The sequence below is a fragment of the Pantherophis guttatus genome, chromosome 4, assembly GCF_059756535.1.
Source record: "Pantherophis guttatus breed Tessera chromosome 4, ASM5975653v1, whole genome shotgun sequence".
Classification (NCBI taxonomy): domain Eukaryota; kingdom Metazoa; phylum Chordata; class Lepidosauria; order Squamata; family Colubridae; genus Pantherophis; species Pantherophis guttatus.
The window spans coordinates 47,408,058-47,431,683 of record NC_142066.1 but is presented as its reverse complement, the minus strand read 5'-3'; the positions used below and the strand labels follow the sequence as shown (position 1 = coordinate 47,431,683).

General features: G+C 39.6%; 1 protein-coding gene across 2 annotated transcripts in view; it reads left to right on the top strand.

The window, feature by feature from the left end:
* The window catches only part of KPNB1 (karyopherin subunit beta 1), a 52,191-nt gene that overhangs the window by 15,747 nt on the left and 12,818 nt on the right, over window positions 1-23,626 (top strand). For both annotated transcript variants that reach the window (XM_034415613.3, XM_087892082.1), the window contains exons 7-15: window positions 419-508; window positions 880-990; window positions 4,328-4,429; window positions 5,812-6,036; window positions 14,509-14,700; window positions 15,378-15,508; window positions 19,572-19,719; window positions 20,211-20,282; window positions 20,896-21,040. In XM_034415613.3, the coding sequence (XP_034271504.1) occupies window positions 419-508; window positions 880-990; window positions 4,328-4,429; window positions 5,812-6,036; window positions 14,509-14,700; window positions 15,378-15,508; window positions 19,572-19,719; window positions 20,211-20,282; window positions 20,896-21,040 (1,216 nt within the window). The remainder of the gene's footprint in view (window positions 1-418; window positions 509-879; window positions 991-4,327; window positions 4,430-5,811; window positions 6,037-14,508; window positions 14,701-15,377; window positions 15,509-19,571; window positions 19,720-20,210; window positions 20,283-20,895; window positions 21,041-23,626) is intronic.

The following is a 23,626-nucleotide window of genomic DNA, read 5'->3' as shown; positions in this document are numbered from 1 at the left end:
CCCCCGTGGGCCCGCTAGCCGGCATTGTTTAGCTGACGGAACCTGGAGGAGACCAACTCTGTGGGATCTTACTGGTCGCTGGGAGCTATGTGGTAGAAGGTGGTCTCGAAGATAACCTGGCCCTGAGCCATGTAGGGCTTTAAAGTAATAACCAACACCTTGAATTGTGACCGGAGACCAATAGGGAGTCAGTGCAGCTCGCGGAGAATTGGTGTAATGTGGGTGTATCTAGGTGCACCCACGATAGCTCGCGCGCCTGCATTCTGGACCAACTGTAGTCTCCGAACACTTTTAAAGGGTAGCCCCATGTAGAGCGCATTGCAATAATCTAACTGTGAGGTGACAAGGGCATGAGTGACTGTGAGGATCAGTCATTGGTGTTTTTTTCTTACTGTTATTCTTTTGTTTTTATATTTAGGTGCGAGTAGCTGCCTTACAGAACTTGGTGAAGATTATGTCCCTTTATTATCAATACATGGAAACATATATGGGCCCTGCACTTTTTGCTGTGAGTATTCACAAGTGGAATTTGAGATTAAATATTTATGTTCAAGACCAAGTATCACATGATGGAGTGAACTTCTAGTACTTGCTGCAGCTCCTGTCAAACTAGCAGTTGAAAAGCATGTAAATGCAAGTAGATAAATAGGTCTCACTTCAGTGGGAAAGTAACAATGTTCCGTGCATATAGTCATGTCAGCCACATGACCATGGAAACAATATCTCTGGCTGTGAGTCAGAGATGAGCATTGCCCCCTAGAGTCAGACAAAATTGGCAGAGGAAAGCTTTACCTTTTTTTATTTATGTGCTTTAAATTACTGTAAATTCCTTGCTGGAGCAGAAAATACTGGTTTAACACTGCTTTTGTTTTTCTAAAGATCACAATTGAAGCCATGAAAAGTGATATTGATGAAGTGGCTTTACAAGGTATAGAGTTCTGGTCAAATGTCTGTGATGAAGAAATGGACCTGGCTATAGAAGCTTCAGAAGTAAGTCAAACAAACTACAAATCAAATAAACTAAAGAGTTGCAAATATTACCGTATTTTCCAGCGTATAAGATGACTTTAACACATGAAAATCTTCTCAAAAGTCGGGGATCGTCTTATACGCCGGGTGTTGTTCTTCTGTAACCAGGCAGACCATCCCGAAAGGCTCTGACGATCCTAGCTGAATTGCCTGCTAATCAGGCAACTCAGCTTGGATCTCCAGAGCCATTTAAAAAAGTTTTTTCTTTTAAATGGCTCTGACTGCCTGCTAATTGGTAGCAAAAATCCTTTCTTCCCCCCCCCCGCCCGCCCGCCAGCTTGCTTACCTTAGCTGCTAATCGCAACGCTTGCCTTGCTTCGCTTGCCTACAATCAATTGCATCAGCAAGCAACTGAATCTCCCTGCCTGCAATCAAGCAGGCAGGGAGTTGTGGACTTCAACTCCCAGAATTCCTCAGCCAGCAAAGCAAAGCTGGCTGAGGAATTCTGGGAGTTGAAGACTACAAGTCTTAAAGTTGCCAAGGTTGGAGACCCCTGTTCTATTGGGTAAGTTTTTTTCCCCTTTGGGAGTTTTAAAAAAAAAAGTTAATTGGGTTTTTTTTTTAGTTGTTCTTTTTTAGACCTAGCCATTTAAAGTTTAGGAAGTTTTAAATTTAGCTGCTTTTATATAAAAATAAAATAAAATAAAATATTTGTGTAGGTTTCTGAGATTTTGTGTTTCTGTAGTATTTCACTCTAACTATACAAACACTCAAAATCTCACAAAACCGTATGTGGAATTTTGTGTGTGTAAAGTGTGAAAGTTGGTTTTTGGGACTTTTGGTGGCTGTGTGAGGTTCCTGCTTGTTGCAGGGGCCATTTTGGGTCTAGCACAGCTGCTTTTACATTGTGGGTGAGCCAGTTGTGTTGTGTTGTATGTGTGTATTTTTATTAATTTTATTTTATTTTATTTTTATTTGGTGTGAGTTGGAAGAGGGATAGTCTTATACGGCGAGTATAGCCCAAACCCTATATTTTAACAGGAAAAGTCAGGGGTTGTCTTATATGCCGGAAAATACGGTACATTTTCTGACTCTACTAATTATGACAGTTCTGTTTTACAACAATCTTTGGTCTATGATGAAACATCATGCACCACGCTGACTAAAGTGATGCATACATCTGTAAATGTTGAGACCCAAGGTTGCTAATACTGAGAATTTTTTTTTGCATTGCAATGTATATTTGAAAGATTATAGACAGATTTTCACACGTATAAGCATTATAATAGCACTCTATTTCTGCTGCATTCAACTTTTGTTACTCATGATTGGGTCACATCTTAGAAGTGTGCGCCAGTTGCTACATTCATATTTTTTGACAAACATTTCTTGCACACAGCTCATACTACCAATCAATTTCCTGTTTTCGGTAAATGTTCTATTATTTCAAAATGATGTTAATTTTTGGCTATTTGCTGCAATTTACCTGATTTTTTTCTTTTTAAATCAAGCATAGTCATGATATTTGACAGATTACTTTTCAAACCTTTACTTCATATAGGGTTTAGTAAAAATAATTTAGGTTGCAAACAAGCAGAATAGCATTGCCTGCTCATAAACGTACATGCTCATATTCTTATCTCCAACCACATATATTTTTTAATATTGGTGCCATTATTTCTTTTACGTGAATACATCGAGCAACTAAGAAGACAACATACATTGTTGTCTTATTCTCTTATTATTCAGTTTGAACAATTGCTAAGCATTCCATTTGCTCTTAAGTATGCTTTATTTCCATCATGTACCTGGCTTGTTGCATTTAAACTTCGACTTTCAACTTCATTTTCATGCAAAATATTCATAATTCAAGCCTATTGATCATATATAATTCTATTCTTTAACGTACTGCTATAACTCCTAAATAAATCTACCGTATCATTATCATTCCCAAATGTAAAATTGAGTCTGTAGGGGCTTGAGTGGGTTGCAATGGGTTCCAATTCAATCCAAGCAAGATGGAGTGGCTTTGGATATTTAGTCTGCCTGGGAATGAGCTTCTTCCATCTTTGATATGAATAGGGAAGCTTTGTTCTAGAGATTCAGAGAATAATTTTGAGTTCCCCTTGGACTTGGGTTTGAAGAGCAGGTTGCAGCTGTGTCTAAGAGGGCCTTTGCATATCTCAGACATGTGCACCAGTTGCGTCTATTTTTGTATAAGGCTTTGCTAATAGTCACTCATGTCCTCTTTACCTCTCATTTGTTTTCTGCAATGCACTCTATATGGGACTACTTGTGAAGAGCTTTCAGAAGTTTCTTTAAAAAGTCCAGTCTATCATGTATTGATTCTGCTGTCTCCAAGTCATTAGAATTCATGCGCCTTTAAGCTTTCTCGAACAAGCCTTTCGTTTTCAAACCAGACTCCTTCTTCAAATCTATTTATCTAACAAATTAGATAAATCTATAAATCTAACAAATTAGATTCCAATCATCTGATTGCAAGTCTGGTTTAGCTGCCGTTACTTGTATTAGAGTATCATTTTTGGTTATTATTTTATCAAACTTTTTATCTAAGTTTTCAATTTTAGCTTTTAAGTTAAAAATCATTTTTCCAAAGGCTTCTTAAAGGTTTTTACCCTTATCATTTGCATTTTTAATGCAATATATTAGGAATAGTTATAGGAAAGCTCCTATTATTGAGCTTTCACAAAAAGAAACATTTCCTGTCAAGGACAGGGTAAGTAGATGTACCATAACAGAAAAAAAAAAAAGAGATATCTCACAATGAAAAGTGAATAGAAAACAGAAATTCCAATCAGAAGTTAAAAGAAATAAGACCAGAGCTTTTAAAAAGTAATATAATATAAAATACTATGAAAATTCAATGTAAATGTAAATCAAATCCGATCACTTTCACTAGCTAGGAAATCACTGTTACCTTCCATACAGTGAAAGCACCCTTGAACTCAAAATTAAGCAATAAAAAGACATAAAAAATTCACATTAAAATCCAGCAAAGGATTAGAATAAACCAGCATTCAACAGTAGATTAACAGTTACAGATAAAAGGAAACTTCAAAATGTGTAATTAAAACTGAGACATGCTTAAAAAAACAAAAGGAAAGGATGGAGACTTGACCGTCCAGATACTCCTACCGAAAATTGCAGTTGTTGAGATTCTTCTTCCCAGGTAGGTCCATGGTCATTTGCATAAATATATGTTAGCAAACAACTTTGCAGTATAATGTTATTCTCAAGAGATTTTCAAAGGAAAACATACATATCTCAGTTCAGATAGGGAAGGGGGACAAATACACGTTTAGTTGAAATTAAGACATTTGTATTATTTTTTTTGCAGGCAGCAGAACAAGGACGGCCTCCAGAGCATACTAGTAAATTCTATGCCAAGGGTGCTCTCCAGTATCTAGTCCCAATTCTGACCCAAACATTGACAAAGCAGGTAAGTAATATATATGTTCTCCAATGTACAGGTCATCCTTGGGATCAGCAATTATGTTGCTTAGTGATACATCATCAAGTATATATACTATATAGACAGATATATATATATATATACACACACACACACAAGCATAGACACACACCATATATAACAACAGATCTACAGCCTCACTTCTGCTGTTGTTGTTAAGACATCATGTAATTGCTTCTTCATTGACTCTGCCTGTTAGAAGCTGGTTGTGAATCCTGCATATGGTAACCTGCCATAAATTGTAAACACTTGCCAGCTGTGAAGCACCTGAATTTCAGTCACGTGATTCCAAGAAAACTGCAACATCGTAGGAGATTGACTTAGTTGTAAAGTTACTTTTTCAGTGTTGTTGTAACTTTAGTCACTAAATGGTCATTAAGCAAAGTACTACCTGTAGTTTCAGGGCCTATAGTTTTCATCAGCTTGGTATCCTGCAAGCTATATTGAAATTCATCTCCTAGTATATTTTATTGTTTGGTCTGGTTTTACAGATAGGTAATTAAAATCTTGGCAGACATCAGGTTGGAGAGGACTGGCATAATAATTATTGTGAAAAAATTAAGAACAAGCCTAAAGTGTCCTGGTCTGCAGAAAAAGCCCTGTGTGTGCTAATTTCAGATAGTTTTTAGTTTAATCTATAACTTTTATACACAAAGATTATGAAATACTTGTGGTAATCCTATAGAGATTGCATTCATTCATAAATTGGTAGTGCATCATAATAAGAATTACGCACTTCTGATTTATGAATATATGCAATCTCTTACCTCATAGCCATATAGTATTCCAAAATTATTGCATACTGTCCATTGTCCAGTTGGAGATAGGTGCTTGCAGAAATACTCTGACCTGAACAGAGTAAAAGGTATTTCTTATTTCCCTTCTTGCTTCTCTTTTAAATTATATTTTATCAGTCTCTATAATTTAAAAAGCATTATTTTGACAACCTATACTAATTTTATATTACTGTGGCAGTCGTGGCTACACTGAAGCCTCAACTGTTGATATTAAAAATATAATTCAGTTAATCTTCGGTTATATCCATCTCCGTTGTATCACTCTTACCACTTTTCTTTTAAAGGAATCATTCAGTTATTTACCTGTCATTAAATTGACTATCAGATCACTATCTTATTACTGAGTTTTTGGCAAATGTTGGGGTAGTGTTCAAAATCAGACAAATTTTTCCTAATTTCCCAAATTAGGAAATATTGAATTGTTATGAGATTATCAAATACTTTGAGAAATCAGTGTTCCTACCTGAAATCTAATCAGATTTATTATAAAATGATTTTAGATATTTAAAATATAATCCTGAATATTATTTCTTCCCATTTTTCTCCATTTAGGATGAGAATGATGATGACGACGACTGGAACCCCTGTAAAGCTGCCGGGGTCTGCTTGATGCTTCTGGCAACCTGTTGTGAGGACGACATTGTACCTCACGTTTTGCCCTTCATTAAAGAACACATAAAAAATATTGACTGGCGATATCGAGATGCTGCTGTCATGGCATTCGGATGCATTTTAGAAGGCCCAGAACCAAACCAGCTAAAACCTCTTGTCATTCAGGTGAGAAAGGCTTGTGCTAAAAATACAAGTCCATTTCTTTCAAAATGAAGGCTTGCAAACTAGACAACTGGTTTGTAAATATATTAATTATGTTATAAATAATAATAATATTATTATAATAATAATATTAATTGACTAAAAAACACTTCATAATATTCTGAGAATAGCAGGTTCATGAGGAAAATAGCAAGGACCAGGTATGTACTTGACATGTTGAATTGACCCTAAGGTCAAAAGGAATTTATCTTAAATGTACTACACATTTTGATTTGTTGTCATTATTTTGATCAAATGAGTATGTGCCACAATTGCAATACTGTTGGTGCAACCATTATTTTATACAAAAGGCCTGAAAGCCTTGCAGCATAATATATTGCTCTGGTACTACAAAGTGACAGGAGCCTCTCAGAGGCTCCATTCCATTTTCCTCCCAGAAAAGGACACATGACAAGAAAAGACAACTATTATAATCATATTCTGCTTTAATTTCTTGTGATCGGAGAAGTGATTGGGTTCCTCTGCCTTCTGCAATGATTTTGAGGAGTAAGCGATGGGGAGATAGTCTATCCCATTTCTTGCAAACCACCATATTTGAAGAATATATTTTTATTAGCTGAAATATTGGCAAATCATATCAGATTCTGATACCACTTTATAAAAATAAATACAGAACAACTTACTTATATAATTCTTACTTATTCTGTGTTAGTATTGTATTGGTTTTGTTTCATTCTGAGAACTGCCAATGGAGGGACACCTTTCTAGCAGACAAAGCAAAAGATTCAGAACTGGTGCAAAGCAATATTGGTGCAGTATACAGTGGGGTAAAGAAGTATTTAGTCAGCCACCAATTGTGTATGTTCTCCCACTTAAAAAGATGAGAGAGGTCTGTAATTGACATCTTAGGTAGACCTCAACTATGAGAGACAAAATGAGAAAACAAATCCAGACAATCACATTGTCTGATTTGGAAAGAATTTATTTGCAAATTATGGTGGAAAATAAGTGTTTGGTCAATATCAAAAGTTCATCTCAATACATTGTTATATATCCTTTGTTGGCAATGACAGAGGTCAAACGTTTTCTGTAATTCTTCACAAGGTTGGCACACACTGTTGCTGATATGTTGGCCCATTCCTCCATGCAGATCTCCTCTAGAGCAGTGATGTTTTGGGGCTGTCGCTGGGCAACACGAGCTTTCAACTCCCTCCAAAGGTTTTCTATGGGGTTGAGATCTGGAGACTGCCTAGGCCACTCCAGGACCTTGAAATGCTTCTTACGAAGCCACTCCTTCGTTGCCCAGGCGGTGTGTTTGGGATCATTGTCATGCTGAAAGACCCAGCCACGTTTCATCTTCGGTGCCCTTGCTGATGGAAGGAGGTTTGCACTCAAAATCTCAAGATACATGGCCCCATTCATTCTTTCCTGTACACAGATCAGTCTCCTGGTCCCTTTGCAGAGAAGCAGCCCCAAAGCATGATGTTGCCACCCCCATGTTTCGCAGTAGGTATGGTGTTCTTTGGATGCAACTCAGCATTCTCTCTCATCCAAACATGACGAGTTGTGTTTCTACCAAACAGTTCTACTTTGGCTTCATCTGACCATATGACATTCTCTCAATCCTCTTCTGGATCATCCAAATGCTCTCTAGCAAACTTCAGACGGGCCCGGACATGTATGGCTTAAGCAGGAAGACCCGTCTGGCACTGCAGGATCTGAGTCTCTGGCGGCGTAGTGTGTTACTGATGGTAGCCTTTGTTACGTTGGTCTCAGCTCTCTGCAGGTCATTCACTAGGTCCCTCTGTGTGGTTCTGGGATTTTTGCTTACCGTTCTTGTGATCATTTTGACTCCACGGGAGTGAGATCTTCCGTGGAGCCCCAGATCGAGGGAGATTATCAGTGGTCTTGTATGTCTTCCATTTTCTAATTATTGCTCCCACAGTTGATTTCTTCACACCAAGCTGCTTGCCTATTACATATTCAGTCTTCCCAGCCTGGTGCAGGTCAACAATTTTGTTTCTGGTGTCCTTCGACAGCTCTTTGATCTTCACCATAGTGGAGTTTGGAGTGTGACTGTTTGAGGTTGTGGACAGGTGTCTTTTCTACTGATAACAAGTTCAAACAGGTGTCATTAATACAGGTAATGAGTGGAGGACAGAGGAGCCTCTTAAAGAAGAAATTACAGGTCTGTGAGAGCCAGAAATCTTGCTTGTTTGTAGGTGACCAAATACTTATTTTCCACCATAATTTGCAAATAAATTCTTTCCAAATCAGACAATGTGATTGTCTGGATTTGTTTTCTCATTTTGTCTCTCATAGTTGAGGTCTACATATGATGACAATTACATGCCTCTCTCATCTTTTTAAGTGGGAGAACTTGCACAATTGGTGGCTGACTAAATACTTTTTTGTCCCACTGTAGATGAACTATATTTTTCTTGCACTTTTGTGATACATACTACAGTAATTCAAAACATCCTATACACCTTTTCCCTAGCTCCTATAATTTAAACTGAAAGAGATTGACATGTCAGACTTACTTTCAGTTGATTTTGTGCCTAATTCAAGGGATTAGTGATTGCCTTTAAAATACTATATTGCCTTGCATTGAATCAAAGATATGAAAAGAATCATTTCCAGTTGTGATCCAGTTTGCGTCCTGAGATTTGTGAAAAAGATTTCTTTTTTTTAATTTTGTTTAAATCAAGTGAGAAAATTTAAAAAATGATTCAAAGACTTGGTATCTGTAAGTGGACAAAGAAATTACAAAAGTTATATAATTAGGACTCAGTACATTGGTGCTGAAAAATTAACCATAAAAAAGAAAATACTTGAAGTTTTTAACAATAAGCAAAAAGGTTTTTAGAGATCTTTTTGAAGAGTGTCAGTTTCCACCATTTTGTTTTTTAAAGTTTTCATTTAAAAAAAAAGAATACTGAAACATTACAGATAAATATTTAATTTATAATTTGTATTTCTGATTTCAGCTCCACTTTTTTTCCCTTTAAAAATGTACTCTAAATACTTAAATTTGTCTAATTGCATTCCCTCATTTAGATCCATTCACAATAATGAAAAAGCAACTTTACAACCAATCCTTGCATTTACTATAAAGCAAAGGAAAGCTGAAGACTTTCAGTTTCTCTTAACTGCTTTGCAGTTAAGTACCCAGTCCTAACTGCAGTTGCTAAATAAAAAGCACTACAGTATGTAATATATATGGAAGCCATTTTTTGTTTAAATTGTCAAATTTCTGTTATGAATATATGCTGTTAATTTTGCAGTTACTGTACATTCTGCACATTTAAGTCTGAAATTACTAACATATCAGAAAATAAACATTTTCTGATACTATGTTAAGTTTGCCATTTCAGCCATGAACCTAAGTAATTTTATATATGTATACATACACTGTGCACAATTATTAGAAAAGTATTTTAGAGGATTAATTTAATTATTGAACAATAATTAAATTGTTCAATATTGACGGTTATTATTAACGAGGATCTGGGTCCGAGGGAGACCACTGTGCCTCAGATAGCCGGATGTGAGTCCCTCCTTGTGAGGTGGGGTCATGGGGTTCAGATGGGCTTGTTGCTTACGTACCTGGCTCCCTGCCGCGTGGCAACAGCCCTACCTGAGCTACTCGACGTGATAGCCACGGTGGCAGTAGATACACCCAGGCTTTTAGTCATGGGTGATTTCAACTTGCCATCCGCTGGTGAAACGTCTGAGGTGGCTCGGGAGTTCATGGCTTCCATGACGGCCATGGACCTGACCCAGTTAGTTCATGGCCCTACTCACAGGGGAGGTCACACTCTGGACCTGATTTTTGTCTCTGGCCAGTGGTTGAGTGGTCTTGTTATTGGGGATATAGACATGGAACTCTTGTCATGGACTGACCACTCACTCCTTCGCCTGGATCTTTGAACCGCTGCCCCCCGCCGCAGGGAGGCGGATCCAATTAGATGGATCCACCCCAGGCGCCTGATGGATCCTGAGAGGTTCCAGATGGAGCTTGGGCCATTTCCTGAGGTTCTAGCACATGACTCGGCCGAGGACCTGGTAGCCGCCTGGGATTGGGCGGCTGGTGGGGCCTTGGACCGAGTCGTGCCTTTGCGGCTTCTGACCCAGTGCCGATCCCGTGCGGCTCCTTGGTTCACTGAGGAGCTGAGGGAAATGAAGCGCCGGAAAAGTCGCCTGGAGAGCGGTTGGAGGGCCAGTCTCGCTGAATCTGATCGAACACTGGTAAGGTCGCATATTAAGACCTACCTAGTGGCGATAAAGACGGCAAAGTTTAATTACTTTTCCGCCTCTATTGCGTCATCAGGGAATCGTCCGGCCGCCCTGTTTAGGGTGACCCACTCCCTGCTCCATCCGGGAGTGCGGGAGGATCCCTTGGAAGGCAGGGCGGAGGATTTTGGACAATACCTGTATGACAAAATCGCTCAGATCTGGGGGGATTTGGACTCTGACTGGGTAGATCAGGGCAGAGTGACGAGGAATAGTCTTGGGAATGTTATCTGGGAGAAGTTTGACGCTGTGACTCCCGATGATGTGGACAGGATTTTGGGGAGACTTAGTGCGGCCACATGTTTACTGGACCCGTGTCCCTCCTGGTTGGTACTGGCTTCCCGGGAGGTTACACGAGGCTGGCTCCAGGGTGTTATCAAGGCTTTGCTGAGTGAGGGCCACTTCCCCGCTGCCTTGAAAGAGGCGGTGGTGAGGCCTCTCCTCAAGAAGCCGTCCCTGGATCCGGCAATATTGGCCAACTACCGTCCTGTCTCCAACCTTCGCTTCATGGCGAAGGTTGTTGAGAGTGTGGTCGCGCGACAGTTCCCACAATTCCTGGAGGAAACATCTTATCTAGATCCGTTCCAGTCGGGTTTCAGGTCTGGGCACAGCACCGAAACGGCATTGATTGCGTTGGTTGATTATCTCTGGAGGGCTCGGGACAGGGGCTGCTCCTCTATTCTGGTCCTGTTAGATCTCTCAGCGGCTTTTGATACCATCGACCATGGTATCATGCTGCACCGGCTGGAAGAGTTGGGGGTGGGAGGCACCGTGTTGCGGTGGTTCTCCTCCTTTCTTTCCGACCGGTCGCAGTTTGTGTTGGCAGGGGGGCAGAGATCGACCTCGAGGCCTCTCATCTGTGGAGTGCCGCAGGGATCGGTCCTCTCGCCCCTTCTGTTCAACATTTATGTAAAGCCGCTGGGCGAGATCATCCGTGGCTTCGGGGTGAGATACCACCAGTACACTGATGACACCCAGCTGTACATCTCCACCTCAGGCCACCCCAATGATGCCCTTGAAGTGATGTCCCAGTGCCTGGAGGCCGTGCGGATCTGGATGGGGAGGAACAGGCTCAAGCTCAACCCTTCCAAGACTGAGTGGCTGTGGCTCCCGGCATCCCGATATAGTCAGTTGACTCCATCACTGACTATTGGGGGCGAGTCTTTGGCCCCCATAGAAAGGGCTCGCAATCTGGGAGTCCTCCTGGATATGCAGCTGTCCTTGGAGGAACATCTGACAGCTGTAACTAGGGGGACCTTTTGTCAGGTTCGCCTGATTCGCCAGTTGCGGCCCTTTCTTGATCGGGATTCTCTGTGCACAGTCACTCATGCCCTCGTCACCTCTCGCCTTGACTACTGCAATGCTCTCTACATGGGGCTCCCCTTGAAGAGCACCCGGAGGCTCCAACTGGTCCAGAATGCAGCAGCACGGGTAGTGATGAGAGCAGCATGGCGCTCCCATGTAACACCGCTCCTGCGCGAGCTGCACTGGCTCCCAGTGGTCTTCCGGGTGCGCTTCAAGGTGTTGGTTATTACCTTTAAAGCGCTCCATGGCATCGGGCCTAGCTATCTTCAAGACCACCTGCTGCTACCGATGACCTCCCATCGTCCCGTACGCTCCCACAGAGAGGGCCTCCTCAGGGTGCCATCAGCCAATCAATGTAGGCTGGTGACTCCCAGGGGGAGGGCCTTCTCTGTGGGGGCACCTACCCTCTGGAATCAGTTGCCCCCAGAGATAAGGAGAATCCAAGACCTCAGTGCCTTCCGTCGTGCCCTTAAAACCCACTTTTTCCAGCAAGCCGGGCTGGCTTAAGAAGAAATTGTAAATGTTTTAATTGGTTTGTATTTTTAATTTTGGGCCAAATTTATATATATTTTAATTGTTTTTAATATTTGTATTTCATGTTTTTTAATTCTGGCTGTACACCGCCCTGAGTCCTCAGGGAGAAGGGCGGTATATAAATTTAAAAATAAATAAATAAATACAGTGCTCTCGGTCAGTCCAACTTTTAAACCTCAAAACTGAATATTTAAGTAAAAAGTAAAAGTGAGATTTTGGCTTTCTTAGGAGAATATCTGAGTACACAATTATTAGGCAACTATTAGTGTGCAGAAATATTATGCAACTAAATGAAAAATTTCCTATCATTTATTTGCATATGTTAAAATGAGAATAATAAACAAACAACTCAAAATATACAAATAAACACTGCATTCAAAAAAAAAAACAGTGACCAAAATAGCCACCCTTCTTTTCAATAATAGCCATAAGCCTTCCATTCATGAAGGCTTTATCAGTTTCTTGATCTGTTGATGATCACATTTTTGTGCAGCAGCAACCACAGTCTCCCAGACACTTTTCAAAGAGTTGTATTGTTTTCCTTCTCTGTAAATCTCCTGTTTAAGAAGGGCCCACAAGTTCTCAATAGGGTTTAAGTTAGGCGAGGAAGGGGGCCATGTCATTATTTTTTCATCTTTAATATCTTTACTGGATAGCCACCCAGTGGAGTACTTCGATACATGCGATGGAGCATTGTCCTGCATAAACATCATGGTCTTCTTGAAAGATGCAGACTTTTTCCTGTACCACTGCTTAAAAAAAGGGTCTTCTAAAAACTGGCAGTAAGTTTGGGAGTTAATTTCAACGTCTTCAACGTGAAAAGGTCCAACTAGCTCATCTTTAATAATACCAGCCCATACCAGTACCACACCTCACTTTGCTGGCATCTGAGTTGAAGTGGTGCCTGTTATTGATCCAGCCACGGGCCCATCCATCTGGTCTGTCAGGAATCACTCTCATCAGTCCATAAAAGCTTTGAAAAATCTGTCCAGATATTTCTTGGTCAAGTCTTGCCATTTCAATTTAAGTGCCTTGTTCAGTGCTGGTTGGGTTTCAGCCTTCCTTACCTTGGCCATGTGTCTAAGCATTGAACACCTTGTACTTCTGGGCACTCCAGGTAGGTTGCAGTTCTGGAATATGACAGCACGGGGGGATAATGGGTTCCTGGTATTTCGTGTTTGATTCCACTCAAATCTTTGGCAGTTAATGTGCATCTTTTTTTCTCAACAAGTTTTTTTGTGACCCTGTTGACTATTTGCAACAAAAAGTTTGATGGTTCTGTGATCACGCCCCAATATCTTAACAATTTCAAGAATGCTGCATCCCTCTGAAAGACTTAACAATTTTCAGAGTCGGTTAAATCTCTTTTTTGGCTCATTTTGTCTGAGGAAAAAAAGCTGCCTAAAAATTATGCTTTGATATAGGGTGTTGATCTCCTTAGGCCACACACTTATTACATAAATACACATCACCTGATATGCTTATATCCACTAAGCATTCAAGTTTATACAGCTTGGAGGTGGAAAATATGCATAAAAACGATGATATTGTCAAAATACTCACTTGCCTAATAATTGTGCACACAGTGTATACGTATGTATATAAGTAATAACTTCAGGTTGGCACCTTGGTAGTCCTCTCTGCCGTTTAACTTTCAACCTTTTTTATCCTTGTTTTTACTATCTCCTTTTATTAAGATATCATATTTTATATGGTTTTTAGGATATTTTTTTAATTGTATCCTGCCCAGAATCTCTGTGTCAGTAAGTTGGACAGTACCTACATTTGACAAATAAATAAATGTCCATAACATACAATAAGAATTTTTTCCTCTCCTCTAAGCTTTTATGTTAATATGTCCAGCGTCTTCCCTCCCTACTTGTATTCTGCCCCAGATATTGCTTTCATTTTGCTCGGTTATTAATAACTAATCCCAGTACCTGGGCATTAGATGCTAATATTGTCAGTGTTTTATTGTTTATTGTTTAAGATTCATTAAATACTTTGCAAGTTTTATTGTGCGTAAGATTTGCTAAATTGGCTCAAGTTTGCTTGTTCATATTTGAATACTGAATATTTCATGGCAAACCATTGAACTTGAAATCTCTGTGTCATATATTTCAGCTACAATGTTACATTATTCAATATTTTGGAGTAACTCCTATTGGAGTAGCTTATGCTTCCATATGGGCCTAATTGGTAAGAATATACCTTACAACTTGCCTGGCCTGAGATCTAACTGAAGAGCTGAAGAAGACAGTTTGAAATACAGGGATTTTGAAAATTACTTTAGACATGAAAAGTCTAAACCAGATTGACAGTGGACCATTTTTCTCCTAGGCTATGCCTACTCTTATAGAGTTAATGAAGGACCCCAGCGTTGTCGTCAGAGATACAACCGCCTGGACTGTGGGTCGGATCTGTGAGCTGTTACCTGAGGCAGCCATAAATGATATTTATCTTGCTCCGTTGCTGCAGTGTCTAATTGAAGGCTTGAGTGCAGAGCCAAGAGTGGCCTCCAATGTATGCTGGGTAAGTGAGAATTCTTATTCTGAATAAACATTTGAGTGCTGGATAAATTAGAAAAAGAGAACTTGTTGTTTTGAATCTGCACTTGCTCTGTACAGGTAGTAATCCTTGACTTATGACCACAATTGGGATCAGAATTTCTATCACTAAACAATGCAATTAAGTATTTATGATCATTTTTTTGCCATGGTTGTTAAGCAAATCATTGTAGTCATTAAGCAAATTTGGCTTTCCCATTTATTTTGCTTGTCAGAAGCCCTCTGGGAAGGTTGTATATGATGATCATGTGACCTCAGAATAGTGCAACTATCATAAATACATTCTGGTTGCCAAGCGGGTAAATTTTGATTATGTGACCATGAGGCATATTACAATAGTCATAAGTTACTTTTTTCAGCATCGTCATAATTTCGAATGGTTGTTATTTCAATGGTCATAACTTGAGAATACTATGTATAAAGATACAGATAAAACAATGGTGCTAAGGCAAAAAATGTGATTGGGCCTATTGTTTGACTTCTTAATGATCAAATAATGGAGCAGGAAAGTGTTAAAGAAAGATGCAAGGTTAGAGTCAACATTAGGAAATTAATTTCTTAGGCTGAAAACGGTAACGTACCAAAATAGGAAACTTCCTGAAATTGTCAACTTCTAAATTACTGACACCTAATATCTTTCAGGCTTTCTCTAGTTTGGCAGAAGCTGCTTATGAAGCTGCTGATGTAGCTGATGATCAAGAAGAGCCTGCAACATACTGCTTATCCTCATCCTTTGAATTAATTGTTCAAAAACTTTTAGAGACCACAGACAGGTAACTGAATAATTTTTTATCCATTCGACCATGTCTGCTGACCAATGAACTTCAGGAAATACTCAAGAGTTTCATTTTATAAAATCTCCACAACTTCTGAAGAGTAAGGTGTAATATTACTAGGTTGATTTTGTAATTATTGGGAATTCTTTACATGTACTATAATTCCACAAAATTGCAGAAAAGCTACAGACATGCAGCTTTTGGCACAAGCCATATTGTTGCAAAGTTCAGATTCAAATGTGTATGAATAATATCCATTAAAACAATACAGTAGAGAGAAAGAATTATGAAATTTACTTGGAAGTCCTAAGCCATTAACAATAGAAGCAGCACAAATTATATATGAGAAAATATGAAAAAATCGTGCAAGTTTATTTAACACACATAATTTACTTAGGTTGCAGGGTTATGATCCTGTTTTGATAGAATATAGAACTTGGGCAGAATTTTTTTTCCCAAGATCAAGCATATGGAACAATAAAATATAAGCACTTTGAAAAATCTGCATTTAATCTCTGATTTTAAACACTTGACTAAACTTTGCAACTAATTTAGCTGATTTTTCACTAAATTTCGCAACAAAATAGAGCATTGAGCTATATGTAATATTAAAACAATTCAGCACGTTCAAGTTTTGCATCTTCTTTTATCTCCTTTTATATTTCAGTTTAAAATATTGTCTATCTAAAAATGATCATCAAATAATTTGTCCTCTTTTTTTATTATGAACTCCACAGGTTAAAAATGGGAGAGCAGTTTAGAATAAAATAAGCAGGGTTTTTATTTTGCCTAGATTTCATGATTTTCTTTCCAAAATCAAAAATAAAGGCTAAGTCTTCATTGGTTTCTCCCTACCTGTCAGTAATATGCATCGAAACAGTTAAAGTTCCTGACTATGAGCTTTGGTTTCATGGGAAAAAAAGATGTATATGCTGTTGAATGAACAGGTATGACCTGTGGTGGTAGGTTTTAGATCTCATTTACAAAATACCAAGACAGTTTTTAAAAAACTACCATATCCATCAGAAGATTTCAGAGACATACTTCTTAAACAATATAGAATTATTTAAATCACTATTGAATATATATGTAAATTACTTGACCTAATTAAACTATTTATTTGCTTAACATATTTCCTGAATTACTATTTTCATGCTCTGGTCAAGAGAATTTTGTTTTATTACTACTTAATGCTTACAGATTGTAAATTTATACATACCTGGTTATTGCAACAGGAACTAACTTAGTTTCAGTAATATCCCTGCCTCCAAACTGAACCAATATAATTCAGATTCTGTGATATGTTTATCTGATTTTATAAGCTAACAGCCCTTGGAGAATACTCTTATTTCATCACTATTAGACATTTTGCAAGCAATTCTGCAATGTTTATGGATAAACTCCTTTGCATAATTTAATGTGATTTTACTATTCTAATTCAGTACTAGCTTTCAAGTTTTTTAAAGTGCAATTACTGTACAAGTAGTACAGTAATTGCAGTAATTACTGTACACCTACAAATTTTTTGTTCAGCAATCATTCAAACTTATGACAGGGTGAAAAAATAACTTACAGCCTACTTATGATCTTCACAATGTCCTTCAATCACCATTAAAGTAAGCATATGTGTCCTGTGCCTGATTCATGATCACATAAGGTGCTCACTTAGCAACCTGTGCAATCCCCACTTAACAATGGCAACGGAAACTGCCAGGACTGCTCTACTAAGCAACACATTACACTTTATGATCTTCTCACTTAATAATGGCAATTTCTGTCAAAATCCAAGGACTACCTATACTGTTACTTGTTTTTATTTATTTATTACATGTATTTATATGCCGCCATTCTCCCGAAGGACTCAGGGCAGCGAACACAAGTTAAGAAACAAGTACAATAAAATCCCATTTTAAACCAAATAACTAATTAATAGTAAATAATAAAACCCGGAATCAGAGTCAGCCTATTTGTTTGAACAGCCAAGTCTTCAGGTCCCGACGGAAGGAACGGAGATCATATTTTGCTGTATAAGATCATTCATATTCTAGATCTAGTCTTAACACCCAGTGTCTTATAAAGTATTGAACTACTATATTGGATGTGTGATTAGACTTCCATAGCAATTAGTTTGGATACATTGGGATACTGTAGATAAAATACATTACTCTGAAACAATAGGCACAAATTTCTTGTCTCAGCCAAACAAAAAAATTGGACTTTTTGCAAATGTATATGGAGATTCTTTAGTCATCCAGATCATGGTTGTCCCAAAGATGCTTTTTCAAGAGGCAACTGGACTTTTTTTTTTCTTTGAAGATATTTCACTTCTCAACCAAAAAAACTTCTTCAGCTCTGACTGAAAGGTGGGAAATGGAAGGATTTAAATTCTTTAGGGACAGCTGGTCATTTGCATTCTTTTAGAGAATTCTTGGGGGGTTTGTCGGTGTCCTCTGGATCACTTGAATAATGCAAATGGCTGTGAGCCTTCTTGGAACTGCTGAAAGGATTGTGTTGTGGAGCTGTGCTTTCTGCAGGATGTTTCTGCCCTGTGACCCTTCACTGTTGAACACAGGCACAGGCTTTGTGGGTGAGTGCATTGTCTGCATCTCAAACTGAAGCGCAAATGGTTCCTTGTAGCCTGCAGTTTTTCTGGAAATCTCTTCATGTTCCTGCACCATTTGAAGGGTGTTCATCCCAAAGTACATAGCTAAACGTCTATGGAGATTATCTGTCATCGAGGTTGTCCAAAGGTGCTTCAGTGACCCTGAGGACAAATCCCCATGTGGCCTCAACGACTTTCTAAAAGAATGCAAATGACCAGCTGTCCGCAAGTAATATAAATCCTTCCATTCGCCACCATCCAGTCAGAGCTGAAGAAGCTTCTTGAATAAAAATAAAGTACTCTTTAAAAAGAGTACCTTTGGGACTTTTTCTAAAGTTTTCTTGAATAGCGACACCCCCTCCCCCTGATCTGATTTAAAATCAGTTCAATATATTTTATTCCATAATGTCCAAATAAATACCAAGAGACATGGTAAATGCAATGCTTTGATGAGACTTCCAGGTTCGGAAGGATGACTTTTTTTCTAATAGCATGGTAATAGAATAGAAGTGATACTGAACAAACAAACAAAAAACCATTTTGTTCTGAGCTGAAGTTAAATAGCCCACTCAGTACATTCTTGTAGAACATTTTGTGTGACTTGTGTTCCAATGGAACTTAACCAAAATATTTTTGACTGTTTTGTCATTTACATATAATATAGTAAATAAAGAATTAGCCCACACACACCCCAGTTTTCATCCTGGGATCCCAAAATTAGTGGAGCAGCAATCAGTGCTATCTGTGTTTGATCTATAGAAAATTGACTTGGGGGTAAAACATGTTAAAAATTAAAATAGTAAATAGCAGTTAAAACTACTTTTTATAATCTGCCTGTTCAAGTCATAAGAGACTTGAGCTAACAAAAGAGCAAAACGCTGAGTTCTGTATATTTCACAGACAACACATTGTATAATGATCTTATACAATAACTAAAAGTGCATGTACATGTGCAGTGTACATTTTATATCCATTAATCTTCCTGAAGAAAAAAATATTCAGAGACAATATTGCATTATGATTCATAGATTAATTTTCTCATACCAAAGAATTTACAAGTAGTGTCGTATGTCACAGAAAGCAGTACTTATCTTTTTTGTGATTGGCCATCTTGAATTATGTATAATGTGCTATCATGACCTCAGAACCAACAGCATTTAAGCCAAATGAATTAATTACTGCCCCAATAGCATAGGATTGTTGTTGGGACACTACTAGAAGCTGAGAATGATAGAAGCATCTAGCCCCTATTCACTTCTAATAGGTTTTAAAAAAATCCATTTTCCCTCCTATATCCACTCCAGCCTTAATCCCTCCCCACAAAACCAAATGGAATATTTTAGCCTGCCTTCCATTGATGTACCACTTCAGTGGATTGCCTTTTGGATAGTTCATTGGCATTTAATTGTGTCTGTGTACTAATGTACTCTTGCAATTCCTGTTTTTATTTTGTTTTAGGCCTGATGGACATCAGAACAACTTAAGGAGTGCTGCATATGAAGCTCTGATGGAAATTGTGAAAAATAGCGCCAAAGACTGTTATCCTGCTGTTCAGAAGACAACTTTAGTTATCATGGAACGGCTGCAACAAGTGCTCCAAATGGAGGTTAGCTTGGATGTCTGAAAAATGTGATAGTATCCTCCCAAATGGGTGATCTCTAGAACAGGAAAGCTTAACTTGAGGAGTTGTATATTTTATGTTTTGTTTCATGGATGTTTGGCATGCTTTCTATGATTCGTGTAAAAATAATTGACTGAGTCAAGATTGAAATAATAATATTGATTGTCGAAGAGATTTGTGGGTTAAGGATTGGATGAGGGACAATATTACCTGTACTAGGATTTTCCATTGCATGCACATGCCTATGATGTGGTGATCACTTAGATTCTAATTAAACATAACACAAGTTTTTAAATCTCTTAGCTTGAAAGCTGGCCAATGAATATCCTCATTCAAATGCACACTTAAGATCAGAATTTGTTCTGGCTGTAGGTCTTATTATTTCCAATCAACTTAATTTTAAATATATGTCAGATCTTCATAGAGATAAAAGTTTTAAAGAACATTTCAAATGCTAAACTTTATTTTCTCTCCAGTCTCATATCCAGAGCACAAGTGACAGAATCCAGTTTAATGATCTTCAGTCTTTACTTTGTGCTACATTGCAGGTAAAACTTAACATTTATTACCTGATTGTAAAGGTATTTACAGCTCTATACTCTAAAGCATTCAGTATAAGAACTATAAGTAATATTTAGGAGAAAACAAATCTGTATTGAACTTTTTACACATTAAATGCCCTCTTGGTTCAAATTTGATTTTTTTCTTTGAAAGTTGTAAAAATCAATGGTATATAGAAAAAGAAAGTAATACATTGGTGCATAGTTTAAGACAAGAATTATCTTGGATATATACCTCCCACCAACTGGTCCTAGAACTAGTATGTCAAAGAAAGAGGTGGAACCTCTCACTACTTTACCAAGAAAAGTTATGAGCTATTGAGCAGATAAATTCAGCCTTTAGCAGATGCTCACCTGAAATTAACTATCATAGTTCCGTTGTATTTTGCTAGATACTAAAGTACCTATATCTAGCCTAAATTAGCACCTATAGGAGAATATCTATCCAGGTAAGAGATAGTTATTACCAAGTACTTGCTTATAGATTTTTCCAGTTGCACAATTTAAACCAATTCACAAAATAAGACGAAAACGTAATTAAAAGTGAAGTGGGGGGAATAGAAGAAAACTTCCAGATAAATTTTCCTCTTTCATCAAACAGAATGTCCTTCGCAAAGTCCAGCACCAGGATGCTTTGCAGATTTCAGATGTGGTGATGGCATCTCTTCTGAGAATGTTCCAAAGTACAGCAGGATCAGGAGGTGTCCAAGAGGATGCCCTCATGGCTGTTAGTACTCTGGTAGAAGGTAAATGCTTTGCTCTGCTAGTCAAAAGGATTTTTTTAAACATTGAAGGCTCTCTGAATACATAAGTGTTTGGGTTGTCCACATTCTAGTTTTATGTTACAATTGGGATTATTTTATACATTTAGGACTTATGTATTGGTCCTGACATAACAAATGTCAAAGAGATTTGTGGGCTAAGGATTGGATGAGGGCCATCAGATGATATCACAAAATTATAACAATGTTTTAATGATTAGATTCCAATACAGGTAGTGAAAAATATACTGAGGTAGCATTATAGAACAGACTTAAAGTTTTATTTTGATTATGAACAGATAATACCATGTTTCCCCAAAAATACGATCTACCCCAAAAGTAAAGACTAGCCTGGTTTTTTTGGGGGGTGGGCCTACCCCAAAAATAAGCCCTAATGAAGGGGGTGGGCATGGCAGCACAGGAGGCAGTCCCTCCCTTCCCTGGTCACCTCTTGGCTGCTTGGCCCCTTAATCGGGGCCCATGGATCAGCTGAGCCAGCGAGGGCCAGGAGCTGCCTCTCGTTCTGCCTCTCAGGACGCCTGGAGATGTTTCTGGCGCATTCTTTCCAGCCCCAGCCCTGCCCTGTGCAAGCTCTGTGGTAGCCCTGCAGCAGCACGGAAGAGGGAGGCGGAGATTGCCCCTTCATCGTTTGCACCTCAGAACCCCATCTTCCTTGGCCTGCCCCCAGTCTGCTGGAGCAAGAGACATAAACTCAGTGTTACCCGTGGAGGCCTCCCAGTGCAAGCGCTTTTGCAGTCGCAAAAGCAGCAAGCCAAGTGATGCGCCCCACGCACCTCGCATCCTCCTTACCCAACAATGACAGTTGCAGCAGGCAATTCCACCCATAGAAAAGCTATCTCGTGGGTGCTGCTCCAGCCACCACCTCCAGCAAGTGCAGCCTGTTTTGCCACCGATTGCGGCAAAAGCAGCAGGAGGCCAAGTAAGCAAGCCAAGTGATGCGCCTCACGCCTTCCTTGCCTAATGTTTACGGTTGCAGCAGGCAATTCCGTCCACAGAACAGCTGCCTTGCAGGTGCCACTCCAGCCACCGCCTCCAGTAAATGAAATGTTACCGTAGCTATAGAGGTCTCCTTGTGCAATGCTCTGCCACAGTTTTGGAGCAAACCTCTGCTTTCCCTGCACAGGACTGCAAGACTGGAGGCTCCGAAGCCATGGAAGGAGGGTTTTTGAATGTGCATTTGTGCAGGTCTCCTCTTTGAAAGGACGATGTGCAGGAAATCTCCCCCCTCTGCAGATCGTCCTTTCAAAGAGGAGTTTCACCACGACGAAGAGGTAGCTGGAGCCGGCGTTTGCATCGGATTGGGCTTTCTTCATGAGGGGAACAATCTAGGAAGTGAGAGATTTAGGAAGCCTGGGCTGGCATGGGGTGGTTTCTCCAGCGAAGCGTCTGATTGGTGAGTGTCTTGTGGACCAACCGTAGAGGGACCGTCTTCAATTAACTTCCCTCTGTCTGTCTCAGGGCGACTGCGGCATCTCACTGGGCTTCTCCTAATGTCCCAGGTGCAAAGCGATCTCCCATAAAGGAAGGCATGGAAATCCGTACCCCTTCTCTCTGGTTGGATTCTCAAAGATTTTCAAGCAAAACACTGCCGAGAGAGGGGAATATCTCTTCCCCCTTTCCCCAAACTTTGTAGGCATGAAGTTTCACAAAGCTCCTTAATCTGCACCTGATGGCTTCCTTGCTTTGTGCTTATTATACATGTACTGCCAAAAGCGCTTCTCGGGTGGGCCACTTCTGCAGCAGGAAACACACCCCTCATGCTGGCCTTCTGAATGGTACTGTAGCAGCTATCCACAATATTTTTACCGTTATTTCATCACTTGGCCCAGGACGATGTTAAAAGTTAACATTTCAGAAATGTTACTGTAGCTGGGAAGGAAAGGACGTTGTGCAGGAAAATCTCCCCACACACACACCTGCAGATCACTTTTTCAAACAGCAGCCCTGTACAGATGCACATTGAAAAAGGCTCCTTCTATGATTTCGGAGCCTCCAGTCTTGCAATCCTGTGCAGGAAATGCAGAGGTTTGCTCTGAAGCTACAACAGAGCGTTGCACAAGGAGACGTCCGCAGCTACGGTAACATTTCTGAAATGTTAACTTTTCAGGGCCATGTGAGTCAGGACATAATAACGGTTAAAAAATTGTGGATAGCTGCTGCTACAGTACCCTTCAGAAGGCTGGTGTGTGGGGCACATAGCTTGGCCTCCTGCTTTTGTGGCTGCAATCGCTGGCAAAAGCGGCTGCGCCTACTGAGGCACAGCAGCACCTGCGAGGCAGCAGTTTTGTGGATGGAATTGCCTGCTGTGACAGTCACCATTAGGTAAGGAGGGTGCATGGGGCGTGTCACTTGGCCTCCTGTTTTTGTGGCCGCAATCGCTGGCAAAATGGGCCGCACTTGCTGGAGACGGCGATCTGAGTGGCACCTGCGAATCAACTGTTTCGTGGATGGTGGGATGGCCTCCCGACCCTTTGGGAAGCTGGCACAAGGGCCGCTTGCCCTGCCCCCCTGCCTCATACCAGTACATGGAGGGGAAATAAGACCTCCCTG